Source organism: Monodelphis domestica, chromosome 2, assembly GCF_027887165.1.
Source record: "Monodelphis domestica isolate mMonDom1 chromosome 2, mMonDom1.pri, whole genome shotgun sequence".
Classification (NCBI taxonomy): domain Eukaryota; kingdom Metazoa; phylum Chordata; class Mammalia; order Didelphimorphia; family Didelphidae; genus Monodelphis; species Monodelphis domestica.
In genome coordinates, this window is record NC_077228.1 from 436,217,958 (window position 1) to 436,232,319 (window position 14,362).

Genomic DNA, 14,362 nt, shown 5'->3' on the forward strand with positions numbered 1-14,362 from the left:
CTCTGAAGAATATCTGCTGTGGTGCGGAGGCTACATAATCACTTTGAAAACTGACATTCAGAGCCCCATACACACAACATGGGGGAGCTAAACTGTGTACTTTCTTTTGAAAGGAATGGAGTCTGTGCTCTTTATTGTGCTTTTAAAAAACCTACCTTCTGTCTTAGAATCTATAATAATTGCTGGTTCTTAGGCAGAAGAGCAGTAAGGATGAGGAAATGGGGGTAAAGTGACTTGTCCAGGGTCACCCAGATAGGAAGTAGCGTTTGAGGCCAAATTTGAACTAAGGACCTCCTGTTTCTGGGCCTGGTTCTCCATCCACTGAGCCTTAAAAGGCAAATTAACTATCTTTATGATTCAGCTTGTTACTGGGGGAAAAAAGAGCATCATCTGTGAGAGAGAAAATCCTGGGAGGAGGTACTGGACCACATAACCTTCCATCAGTTACCAGAGCAGCAGATTGGCCTTCTCCAGAATACAGCATCGACAGAAGCAAGGAGAATTATACTTTAGATTGACTATTTGGGTCACATTATTCAGCAGAAATTCTTAGACTGCCAATAGCATCTGCCAAAATGTCAGGGAATTCATATATTTGAAGATTCGTTTTGCTGTACCGTCTTTAAACCTCATTACATACCTCTCAATATCTGTTTTATTTATATTAATATCAATTCCATCATCTTAGCTCATGCCATTTACTTATTATAGATCCCTTCTTTTCTAAAACGAGAATAAGTCTTGAATTGTTCATCACTCCTATAAGCAGTGAACCTCATTTCATCCTTAACTGACTGTACAAGCAATCCCCTGGCTCACTAGCATTACAAAGGGCAGTGATAATTACTTACAGTAACCAATCAGTATGTATTTATTGATCACCTACTGTGTGCCAGGCACTGTGGTAGGCACGCAGGGTACAAAAAAAGATGAATGAAACATCGTTGCCCTTAAGTTTACATTCTATAGGGAAAGTGTGTATGTGTGAGTCTTAAAGGAAGTTCAAGTAGGAAGTAATAGGCTCATAGCTTTAGAACTGGAAATATATCTAAATATATGGTATATTCATTATATATGTTATATATATTTGTAAATATATCATACAATAAATAGGCATATATATATATGTACATATATCTAAATATTTATTTCGATATAGAACTTGGAGATTATCTAGCTTAACCGCATCTTATATAAGAAACTCTAGCGCAGGGAGATTAGAACACTTTGCCCACAGTGGTAAGTTGCAGAGCTGAGACTGGGCCTCAGGCTCTCCCTCCAAAGGCAGAGCTTTCCATTTCTCTAGCGTGCTGCTTCCATGATCATGAAAAGAGATGGGGCTTGAGCTGAGCAACGAGGGAAATTAGGACGTCTAAGAGAAGAAAGTGCATTTTAGACATGGAAATAGCTTGTATAAAAGGAAGTAACATAATAAAACTAGAAAGACAGGTTTTTCACAAATTAGGAAATGCTTTAAATGCCAAACACATGGATTTATATTTGATTCTAAAAGTAACAGAAGGCCAGTGACTCCTTTAGTTCTAGGCTTTCCTAATATCGCTTGGTAGTTTTGTAATGGAATGGCCTGGAATGGGGCAGAGCCTTAAAGGAGAACAACTGACAGTCTAATGCAATTCAGAGGGTCCTGGGTGATAAAGACAGAAACAAAGGAAGAGTCTTCTCAGTGGGGACTTTGGAATATCTATTAGGTGTTGTGCAAGCAGAATTGACAAGAAATTGCATCTGATTGGAAATGTGGAATGAGGGAGAATCAGGAGTTAAGGATAAGAGAGAGGGTCACTTGGGTGACCAGAGATGGTGGTATTTTCAAAAATTAAAGCTTGAAAGAGTAGTAAGTTTTGGAGCTGATATAATGAATTCTGCTTTGGACTTCTTGAATTCGAGAAGACTATGATATTCAGTTTAAAATCCCTAAAAGGTAGTTGGTGATAGGAGATAGATGCACAGGAGATATTTGGGGTGCATGAGTAGATATGAGAATCATCTGTATAAAGATGCTAATTAAACCCAAGTGAGCAGCAGTGAGGTTGCTTGAGTGTGTAGACAAAGAAGAGAAGAGGACCTTGGGCATATCCTTAGTATAATCTCACGTGGAGGTATGATATCAATGATAATCCAGCAAAGGAAAAGATAATATCATTATTTGGGCTACTTAGTCCTTAAGACTCAAAAAGATCAGTGCCAAATGGGATTAAAACTTGAAAAAAATTCTAAATTCAACAAAATAAAAGTATATATACAGAAAGAAGAGAAAAAGATTTATGAATGAAACCACTTATTTCTTACATATATCCTGCTTTTCCTTTTATTTATTTTTTAAGGTTTTATTTTATTAGTCAATTTAGAACATTATTCCTTGGTTACAAGAATCATAATTTTTCCTTCCCCAACTGGCATGCAATTCCACTGGGTTTACATGTGTCTTTGGTCAAAAACTTTTTTCCCATTGTTGATGTTTGTACTAGGATGTTCATTTAGAGTCTACATCCCCAACCATATCCCCCTCGACCCAGTTGTTTTTCTTCTGTGTTTCTGCTCCCACAGTTTTTCCTCTGAATGTGGATAGTGTTCTTTCTTGTAAATTCCTCTGAGTTGTTCAGGATCACTGCATTGCCACTAGTGGAGAAGTCCATTACATTCAATTGTACCACAGTGTATCAATCTGTGTACAATGTTCTCCTGGTTCTGCTCCCTTCACTCTGCATCAATTCCTGGAGGTTGTTCCAGTCTCCATGGAATTCCTCTCGTTCATTATTCCTTTGAGCACAACATATACCACAATTTGTTCAGCCATTCCCCAATTGAAGGGCATCCGCTCATTTTCCAATTTTTTTGCCACCACAAAGAGCGCAGCTATGAATATTCTTGTCCATGTCTTTTTCCTTATTATCTCTTTGGGGTACAAACCCAGCAGTGCTATGGTTGGATCAAAGAGCGGACAGTCTTTTAGCGCCTTTTGGGATTAGTTCCAAATTGCCCTCCGGAATGGTTGGATCAGTTCACAACTCCACCAGCAATGAATTAATGTCCCTACTTTGCCACATTCCCTCCAGCATTCATTACTTTCCTTTGCTGTAATGTTAGCCCATCTGCTAGGTATGAGGTGATACCTCAGTTGTTTTGATTTGCATCTCTCTGATTAAAAGAGATTTAGAACACTTTTTCATGTGCTTATTAGTGGTTTTGATTTCTTTATCTGAAAACTGCCTATCCATGTCCCTTGCCCATTTATCAATTGGAGAATGGCTTGATTTTTTGTACAATTGATTTAGCTCTTTATAAATTTGAGTAATTAGACCTTTGTCAGAGGTTTTTGTTATGAAGATTTTTTCCCAATTTGTTGCTTCCCTTCTAATTTTGGTTGCATTGGTTTTGTTTGTACAAAACCTTTTTAATTAAATGTAATCAAAATTATTGATTTTATATTTTTTTATTTTTTCTAACTCTTGCTTGGTCTTAAAATCTTTCCTTTCCCAAGATCTGACATGTATACTACTCTGTGTTCACCTAATTTACTTATAGTTTCCTTATTTATATTCAAGTCATTCACCCATTCTAAATTTATATTGGGGTAGGGTGTAAGATGTTGATCCAAATCTAATCTCTCCCATACTGTCTTCCAATTTTCCCAGCAGTTTTTATCAAATAGTGTATTTTTGTCCCAAAAGCTGGGGTCTTTGGGTTTGTCATAGACTATCTTGCTGAGGTCACTTACCCCAAGTCTATTCCACTGATCCTCCTTTCTGTCTCTTAGCCAGTACCAAATTGTTTTGATGACCACTGCTTTATAGTACAGTTTGAGATCTAGTATTGCAAGGCCACCTTCTTTCACATTTTTTTTCATGATTTCCCTGGATATCCTTGATCTTTTGTTCTTCCAAATGAACTTTGTTACGGTTTTTTCTAATTCAGTAAAAAAGTTATTTGGTAGTTCAATGGGAATGGCACCAAATAAGTAAATTAGTTTGTGTAGGATTGCCATTTTTATTATGTTAGCTCATCCTACCCATCAATGTTTTTCCAATTGTTTAGATCTAGTTTTAATTGTGTGAAGAGTGTTTTGTAGTTGTGTTCTGCTTTTCTTTTTGAATGTATAATAAAATTCATTGTGAAACTTTCTTTTTTAATTTTTCAAACCCTTACCTTCTGCTTTAGCATATATATGAAGTATTGGTTCCAAGGCAGAAGAGTGGCAAGGACTAGGAAATTGAGGTTAAGTGACTTGCTCAGAGTCACAAAACTAAGAGGTTAACTGAGGTGAGATTTGAACTTTGGATCTTCCTTCTCCAGGCCTGGCCCTTTATCCCCTGAGCCATATAGCTGCCCCAGAGTGTTACTTTGAAAGCTGCCTTTTAGGTCTTTTCTCTTCTTTGCTTTAAAAAGAAAATGCTTCAATCATCCCTTTTTTTTCCCTTTCATTTTTTTATCTTAACAATCTGATTGTTGCTTCCTTTATCACCCCAAAGGGGTGAAGGGAAACCTTGTAACAAAGGTATAAATATGCATAGGCAGGCAAAACAAATTCCCAAATTGGCCATGTCTGAAAATAGATGTTTTGTTCTGCATCTTGAGTCCATCGCATCCCCATTAGAGAGTGACTATAATGCTTCATCACTTATCAATCCCCTGTACTCATTGTTAGACATTGCATTGATCAGTTTTCTTCTTTAGAATATTGTGGCCACTGAATCAGATATTTTTGGTATCTCTGTAACAGTTCATCCAAGCCTTCCCAGGTTTCTTTCATAACCCTAACCTTGTATAATTTCGTGTGGTGCAATAATATTCCATTACATTCATCGGTTTGTTTAGTCATTCCCCAGTTGATGGGCACCCTCTTAGTTTTCTGTTCTTTACTTTTGTAAAGCAAACTTACACTTACTTTGGGTCCTTTGCCTCAGAGTGGTCTCACACCACCAAATATACTCAATTTAGTGACTTGGAGAATAATTCCAAATTGCTGGATCAGTTCACAGTTCCACCAACAGTGTGCATTAGTGTATATTTTCCAGAAGTGACTGCTATTTTCCCTTTTTAAAATTTTTGCTGCTCTGATGATATGAAGTAGAATTGGAATGGGTTGGTTATCATTTGAATTTTTCTAATTATTAGTGATTTTAGCTTTTTTTTTATATGGTTATTGATTCACTTGGATTTCTTCCTTTGAGAATGTCTGTTCTTACCCTTTGACCATTTGGATACTGGAGAATGGCTCTTTTTTTAAGTGTTTGAATTTGTTCCTTGCATTTGATAAGTCTTTTTCTTCTCATTTTAATTACATTGCCATTATTTGTGCAAAGGCATGAAGAATTAAAGGTTACAATGTGTTATCAAGACATGGAGTTTTCAAAGGCTAGTCAAATGGAATATAAACTTGGAAGGTCGTATTGTCTTTGAAAAAAATTCAGTTATGGGTCTGGGGATGGTCTGAAGACCAACCTAGATAATTTCTGAGGTTTCTCACTGGGTTGGCTGGAGGGTGGTAAACTCTCTCTCTCTCCCAGCCCCAGGAGGAAGTACAGTGACTGCTCACAAACTCATCTCTCCTCACCAACTCCGGTCTTGACCTCCTCTGTCACACACCTAAGCTGGTTTGCCCCTCCTGGGGCAGCTTAGAGGTTCTCCACATTGGTGCTAGGTGTCTACCTGATGGGCTTTAGCCCCCTGAAGCTCAGAACTCCCAGCTCAGCTGATCCATCACTGAGCCTCAGTTGCTTTGGTAGCAGGATTTACAATCCTTGCTCTAGACTGACTCTTAAAGGACTAAGTTGTGGAGGGACAAGTTGTGACTGGCATCAATAGAAAGTGAATCTACACAAATAGAGTCATTGATATTAAAGAATTGAGATACTGAATTCTCAAAGAAAAGAAAAACAAATGAGGCATTATTTTTGTGTGCCGGTGAGACAATAAGCAAAGGAAAGGGCAGGATGGCATAGTGTCAAATGTACTAGATTAGGAGTTAGAGAACTTGGGGTCCAATCCTGGGTATACTGTCTTTGGGACCTTTGGTCTCAAATGCCTCGTAGTGAAATGAAGGGATTGCATTTGCTAACACCTCTACTAGCTCTACCTCTCAAAACCCCTTCTCCTTATCTTTAGAATCTAGTTTCAGATTTTTAGAGCATTTCAAATGTACCAGGGCCAGAAATGCAAACTGTATGAGGAAAACCATCAAAATGGGGTTATCTTATGGAAAAACTGGGACAGATCAAATTCTTTCTTCCTTAAATGACAATAACTAACACAAATGAGTAAATACAATAATCTTGATCCACTTAAAGTGTAGAAATCCTAAAAAAAAATGTCTTGCATCCAATTGGCTAGAGATATCCAAGGCTGGAAAGCTAGTCAAATAAAAATGACATCATTATGGAATTTCTCCAAGTCTTATTCTCTGACTTGAATTAGCTGTGTAAGTAAGCAGTAAGTACTTGCAGTGGAAGGAATTGGTCTACATTTTTATCAGTAACTAGTACTTTGATTTCATGTTAACAGATTTGGAATTTTTATCCTCCCTCAAACAAAGTTTAATCTCTATTAATTGGCTATTGTGAAAATACTACATCCTTTTTCCCCTGCAATCCCAATAGAAAGAAGAAACAAATAACTATTGTCAGCTTACCTCTTTTGTATGAACACCTAGTCGTTTAACATGACACACACAGTCATCTAAGTCTCAGGAAAAATGCATTTTGCAACATGAAAGAGAAGTAAGCGTTAAGATGCTTTTATGCTATTTCATTCTTTTAAATCCTGTTCCTCTAGCTCAAGGCAAAATGTACTTTTTTCATTGCAGCTTCATCAAGGTCCTTAAGGGTGCTAAAGAATTCTCCCAGCAACGAGTGGAACAGTGATACTGGAAAAGGAAACTTACTGGATTCTGATGAATGTAGCCTGAGTAGTAGCACGCAAAGCAGTGGCTGTCACACTACTGAAAGTCGGCAGGAATCCAAGGATTCGTCACCTGAGAAGTACCCACAGACATGTTCATCTGATTTTTCAGACAGTCTTATTAAAGAGTCTGATATTTTGAGTGATGAAGATGATGATTTTCATCAAACTCTGAAAAAAGGCAGCCCTACAAAAGACATTGAAATTCAGTTCCAAAGGCTGAAGATCTCCGAGGACTCTGAGGGTGACAGCACTGCCGATCAACAGCCCAGAACAGAGGTTGGAAACAATCTTAACAGTGTAGCGCATCCAAAGCTGGTGCGTGGACATTTCTGTCCCATTAAGCGGAAAGCAAACAGTACCAAAAGGGATAGGGGGACTCTGTTAACACTGCAAGCACGCCATCAGTCTCTTGACAGTAAATCTGAAAATGCTAACATTGATTTAAATTCCATACTAGAGAGGGAATTCAGTGTCCAGAGTTTAACATCTGTCGTTAATGAGGAGTGCTTTTATGAGACAGACAGCCATGGAAAATCATAGCGCTGATGCTCAAATTTTGATTTCATTCCACATATGGTTTAAGTGGCTCATTTTGCTTTTCAGCTAGTGGTAAAGTGGAAATTGCCAGAAAACTACTAACTTTGGTTTTGTGCACTATGTTTTCCCACAAAGAATAGTTGTAAAGGTTTAAGTTATTTTAATTTATTGTATATCAGAAAAGTAGATTAAGCTGGTCAGAATCTGTAAATTACTTAGTTTATATCCTTTTTTTTTTGAGCAGGTATCAAAATTATTTGGTGTCTTTTAAAGTAAAATTGCATTTTAATTATTTTAAGTTATGTGAAAAAAGTAAGGTGGGAAATTTGTGATTAATTGCTTTTTAAAAGGTCAACTTTTTTAATCCTCTGGGCATTTTCTTTCAGCTGTTTATCTTTGCTTAATTATGCTTCAAAGTTATTTTTAAATGTGGTTTAGGGGCACCATGTGCAAGAATTTCATTTTTGTAAGGTTATAAGAGATGCTGTTTATAATAAACATATATTATATATATATATATCTATGCAGTATATCTATTAAAAGAACGCTTGTACTTTAATCTTATTTGATCGTATTTATTTTCTCTATCACTCTGTATAGGAAAAGCTGGGAATTGGTATTTTTATGAATACCTCTTACTCTGAAACATGATCATTCCCAAAAAACCTTTTAGATAATCTGTGTAATGCAACAGCAACACTATCCTGACTAGAGTCAATGAGGAAGGAAATCCACATCTTAAATTTGACACGAACAACTTAAACATTATGCACATTATCATAGTCCCAGTGATAGCTACATCTATCTAATCTAAATCACTCTCATCTGTCTCCTTTTTAGGCTTTTCTCTTTTCTTCTGCTTGAGCTCTTCCCTGAAATTGTAGGCAAAAAGATTTGGGTTTTCATCACACATTTTTCTGTAGACATCGCAGAGGTTCTTGAAATGCAAGATGGAGAGCTGGCTTGGCCGTAAAGTAGGGTCCACATCAGCCAACATTAACATTTTTTCAGTGTTTTTTGAGCGTTCAGCTTGTGGGAATAGGATTCTGATGGAAGGAAAAAGGGAAAAAAAGTTTGGTTTTAAAATCTTAAAAAGTCAAAGTCAGCCTTGTGCCTCCCCGAACTATGAAGAAAGTAGGTGCCTTGCTCCCTGTCCTGAAACTGTTTGACCTCAGCTAACTTGCTGTCAGGAGGGAAGCAGTTACAGTAGTCATGGGATTTAACAAGACAAAACGGCAGTGGTGCAAAGGACACTATTGTGAAAATGCAACTTTGAATTAACCTTTCAGAGTTTATAAACCACTTTAATTGCCCAAATAATCTTCATGGGCCTTTGGATCTGTCTCTCTTTATGGCCTTTCAAAAATATTCCCTAAATATTAAGAAATAGTTTGTTCCACAGGATGGGATGTTTTGATACCTCCAAATATCTGAAAAGCCCGGCATAGTGGATTACCGAGTAAGACTTTATGATGATCACATGATGCAGAAGTCTGAAACTATGTTGCAATCCTTGCACACATACTGGCAAACAGGCCCCACTCACTGCCACAACCAACTTTCTGGGAATGAGCTTCTACCAATTTAGGGCAGGAGGGTTTTCCACTCACCCGGGCTCGGGCCCCAAACAAAGTAATTTAATTCTTGATGCAATCCTATGCTCACTGCTTTTCCAGCTGGGGAGGATAGTCGGTCAAACCTGACAGAATTTAATGCCTCGCCAGCAAGCCCATCCCACGTCGTGAGAAGGCACTGGAGTTTCATGGAGGAACAGTCAAACTCGTTCGAAGTCTGCTTTTCTAGCATGTAGAAAGTGCTGCAGAGACCTGCTCAGTCTATAATGAGTCACGGCATTAAAACACAGGCGCGGGTGTTTTATTTTGCTTTAGATTATAGATATTGTTGATTCAAGTTCTGACCCTAAGCTGCCAAGGAGCCTGTTCAGAAAGGCCTGCGAGAAAAGATTTCTTGAATAAAAGACTGATTTATACTTAATGAGATGGCGGTCTCAATGCGGAGCTGCCTTCTGGAAAGGCGGCTTTCCTCCTCCCCATTTCTAATGCCTTTGACCGAGGAGGCTGAGGCACAGAACAGCCGCCCAGCACGTTCTCATCCTTTGGCCACAGAACTGTCCTGAAGCCGGCCGGCCTGGGAGACCCCTTCTTTCTAGGACAGCACAGTGGTTTCTTAGAGTGTGGGGACCTTCTGGGGCTCAAGTTTATTTAACTGCTTCCTTTAGGGGCATAATGTGCAAGAATGAGGAGCACGAGTGTAGCCGTCACGGTCGTGGGGGTGCCGGTGGTAGTAATAGTAACAATGAGCACATGTATTTTACTTTGCAAAGTTCTTTACAAATATTTCATTTCATCCTCCCAACGACCTTATGAGGGATACTATTAGTATTCCCATTTCAGAGATGAGGACACTGAGGCAGAGGTCATGTGACTTTTCCAGGTCATACAGCTAGAGTCTCTGACACTGTGTTTGAACTCGGGTCTTCTTGACTCCAGGGTCAGAATTCTACCCAACACACCACCTAGCTGCCTAAAACAAAATGAAGTATACTACATAGTGAACACAATGTGGAATTTGGGCAAATCCCATAAAGTCTATGAGCTCGAGTTTCCTCATTGGTAAAATGACGGCATCGAATCATATGATCGATGGGCCTTGTAGTTCTAAATCTCTTAATGCCTAGTCAGCCTGATGACAGACAGCACTAGTGATTTGTGACTTGTACTTTCTTTTTTTTATTTAAATTTTTATTAACATTGAGGGCCCATTTGAATTTCCAAAGTCAGGGACGCGGCAAAGATGGAAAGAGTACTCTTTGCTGTCTCGTCAGAGGGCCTGGGCTTACATCTTGACTTGAACTTAAGTTCCCTGGGACTCAGTTTCCTCATTTGTAAAATCAAAGGGATAAGCAAGATGCCCTCTAAGGGTCCCTTCCAGCCAATGATCCCAAATCCTTGTTGTTTGGCATTTACATTGGGCATGAAGGAGATAAGAATACATTAAAACCTTAGAAGAAGAAACTTTTGTAGAAGAAATCATTCTAACATTCCAAAGAACTGAGTTTTCATAATATATCAGTTTACCTCATTAAGAATCATTTAAATCTTTGAAAAATATTTTGGAGAAATCTTTCTAAAACTACATGGCCTTAAATCGGAATAGCTCACCGTAACAGCTTTTCATTAATGACTGGGATTCATTTCTACAAATGATGACATACTGTTTCCATGCATTTAACATCCCTAAGGAACTTCTGGGATAGTGTACATTCATCCTTCATCTAACTGTCCCAGACTGCTATCCTTTTTTAATTTTTCTGTCTCCTTCCTTCCTATTATTTTATCTTACTTTAAAAGATTCTTTAAAAAAAATCTTTACCTTCTGTAACAGAATCAATACTAAGTACTGGTTCCAAGGCACAAGAGAAGTAAGGGCTAGTCAACTGGGGTTAAGTGACTTGCCCAAGGAGACACATCCAGGTAATAGATTCTCTCAAAACTGGAGACTTCTGGACTTTATTATAGGCTGGGAAACCAGGTAACAGAGTTTGTTACAGCTGTCTATAAAAAGAAGTAAACTGACTTAAGTGAGAGCCTGATAGGCTCTTCTATTTAAAAGTTTGGGTATTTGGGTACATTAATTTGGTGATGTCATTCAGGGTCCTTTCCCCCTTAATTCCAGCTTCTTAGCCACATTCTAGAGATCTGAAGTCTTAATATCCCAGGAAATGTCATTGGTATTTTAAAAATTTGTCTCTGCTAAAGTACATTTTCTCAAGTTTCACCGTGATACATACAGCTTAGCTTCTTAAAAATGGGTGGCTATTCAGAACTGATATATATACATATACACAACGATACAGAGATGGTCACCAAATCCTGTGTGATTCTGAACTTTGGACAAGTCTATGCTAAGTATGATAGAAATAATCTATAAATGGTATTTAAATTCAAATGGATGCTTGAAATTCAAAACCGTATAACAATACTGTTGACTTAAGAATTCTGCTGTTAGAAGGGATGGATTACAATTTGTTTCTCTCTGCCTACTACCTACACTATTAAAACTTAAAAACACAAAGAAGAAATTTCTTACCCAATCCCATGATGGCAGTATTTCCTTCTGAACTGAAAAGTACTCTGAACAACTTTTTCCACCAGCTTAAATGGCTGATTTATCTGTGGTTGCACCAGGGGAGTGAAATGAACAACTCCCACATCCACCTAAATTGAAAGAAAGAAAAAGGGATTTTGTATAATCTTGGGTGAAGAGAGAATAATAACCCCGTGGAAATTTCCCACAACTGCACCAAACGCCTCTTGATAAGTATTTATTCTCTCAAAAGCACAATTTCTTATTTTAAATTTTGATCTCTTCTAGACTTGTAAAATACTACATTAGCACTTGAGATAACTCAAGGAAATAAAAGCCAGTTACAACTATTCTACAATGAAATCCTCTAGACAAATACTTATAACTTTGTTTCAAAATGGCATTTTAGTGTTCACGAGAGTTGTCAGATAAGGAAGGACACCTTAGTTTTTGAAAAAGCAAAGAGAAGAAAAATAAGCAGCTGCACACTGTACTGAGGTATCTTTGTGGGTTGTTGGTGAAATGAAATGCATAAACATGAAATGAAATGACATGATATACAAGGCAGGGTGCTGCCTTTATAACAATGCGCTATTTTGAACAAGTAGGAACATACTTTTTGGGTCTTGAAAAGTTAGTTAAAACGGAATCCTAGCTATAGGAAGATAACCTTCATTCAAAATCAAATGCAATTGACCCTTTGTAGGAGATTATGCTTACTTAGGAACAGATGAGTGTCTGGGTTTTATAAGGCCCTATCAGCCACATTTTTTGCTTCTGAAAAAACAAAAAGTACACCATTACTGAGAGAATTAGAAACCCTCTTTTCTTTAGAACCACATGGAAGCTGCTTGGTAACTATAGTGACAGATATGAAAATGCTGTTTATTTATAATTGACTTTCTTTAACATTACAACCATTATTTTCCCTTCTTTGTATTTTGTGTCTAATAAAAGTTTGATATTTTAAAAATTGCTTGGAAGGGCTAGAAGGCACTTGAAAAAGGTATGATCTATTATGGCCTTTGTACAAGCCCCTTTTTTCAATATTTAAATGTTTTTATAAGATGGGGCAGCTAGTTGGCTTTGGGAATAGTGAGCCAGGCCCAGAGACAGGAAGTCCTGGGTTCATTTTGGGGCTCAGACACTTCCTAACAGCGTGACCCTGGGTAAATCACTTAGCCCCAGTTGTCTAGCTCTTACCACATATCTGCCTTGGAACCAATACTTAGTTTTGATTTCTAAACTGAAGGTGAGGGTTTAAATATATTTTTTTAAACCCTTACCTTCCGTCTTGGAGTCAATACTGTGTACTGGCTCCAAGGCAGAAGAGTGGTAAGGGCTAGGCAATGGGGGTCAAGTGACTTGCCCAGGATCACACAGCTGGGAAATGTTTGAGGCCAGATTTGAACCTAGGACCTCCCCTCTCTATGCCTGACTCTCAATCCGGTTTAAATATTTTTTAAGAATATAGATAAAATACTGTAAAAGATACATACCCTAAATCTGTCTAAACAATTTATGATTAAAATTATCCATTGACTCTATAACAACGTTGAACCCAAATTTGTGGCAAATTTTGTTAGCACTAACACTTTTGGTTATAAATGGCTGCATCACAAATAAATACTTCAGGTCAGTCACAAGTAGAAATTCTAAATATGAATCCTCACTTTGAACTAATATCTCTAATAGCACAGTGTCTGGCACATAATAACTGGCACTTAAGACATGTTGACTGACTGGTTTTCTAGTTCAGCAATAGGCTCAGAGGAAGTAGTGAGCAGGGCTAAATACGGAACATAAATGGTAAGCTCTCAAACTTTGGGTCCTGGCATGGGCCAGTTCATTTAATGACATTCATTAAAGAAGGTGACACTATATACATAAAGCACCTTTGTATGCCTGCCCCTATACCGGATTCTCCAGAGTAGTATTTTACACCCAGTACCCTGAAGAACCAAGGGATTCCACAAAGAACAAGTCATAAACGTTTTCTTTTTTGTTCAATGAACATAATGCAACTATCAGTTCAGGGTGTTTTCATGGACTGGGTTAGATCACTGAAAGGTGACAGAAATCTCACAATAATCTATGATGATACAATTAATTGAAAAGAGGTCCATCTCTGCAGAGCTGGTATAAAATAATGAGTGCACAGATACAGTCTTATTATTTAATTACAATTATTTTTGGTTCAGTGACCACTAGCTGATTGGATAAAATCAGAAACTGACAAGAAGGCAAAAGTATTAAAATACTTAGCCGGTAATAATGAAACAAACACACGTGAACTTGGTACTGTCACCTCTCTCACAAATCTAAGTTACTGCTAGTGACCTTGATGCAGTTTCCTAGGTTACCACATTACAAAAAATAGTTCGTTTCATTGTTCCAGCAAAATCATAAAATTATTCATAAACTATACAGTTAGTTTTAAATTATTCAATTTTTAAAACAAAAATATGACCTGAAATAAACTTAATTCTCTTTTATTGATTTACACAAGAAAAACATGACGATATTAATACCTTATAAGGTCAGCTATCACCTCTGATGTATTTTACTTGTAGTAGGCACTTGATGTTGGCTGAACTGAACTGAAAGCAATAACATTGACAACTAGAAAGCAATTATTGGTAGTAATCAGATACATCTTACTAGATAATGTGTAAGGTAGTGATGGCAGAATCAATCAGCAAGCATTTCTTGTGCCTTCTAAAGTTAGATACAAACAAATTTGTCTTATATTATTTGGTACTACTAAAAAGAGTTTTTTGTTTTTTTTTAAACCCTTACC

General features: G+C 37.5%; 2 protein-coding genes across 7 annotated transcripts in view; one reads left to right on the forward strand and one right to left on the reverse strand.

Annotated features, from left to right (window-relative positions):
- The window catches only part of TIAM2 (TIAM Rac1 associated GEF 2), a 317,964-nt gene extending 309,950 nt beyond the window's left edge, over positions 1-8,014 (forward strand). For all 6 annotated transcript variants that reach the window (XM_007484791.3, XM_007484792.2, XM_007484794.3 and 3 more), the window contains one exon: positions 6,821-8,014. In XM_007484791.3, coding sequence (XP_007484853.1) covers positions 6,821-7,458 — 638 coding nt within the window. In that variant the 3' untranslated portion in view covers positions 7,459-8,014. The remainder of the gene's footprint in view (positions 1-6,820) is intronic.
- Positions 8,010-14,362, reverse strand: part of TFB1M (transcription factor B1, mitochondrial) — an 82,112-nt gene continuing 75,759 nt past the window's right edge. The window contains exons 6-7 of the mRNA XM_001381294.4: positions 11,566-11,693; positions 8,010-8,501 (exon numbers count right to left, since the gene is read on the reverse strand). Coding sequence (XP_001381331.2) covers positions 8,261-8,501; positions 11,566-11,693 — 369 coding nt within the window. The 3' untranslated portion in view covers positions 8,010-8,260. The remainder of the gene's footprint in view (positions 8,502-11,565; positions 11,694-14,362) is intronic.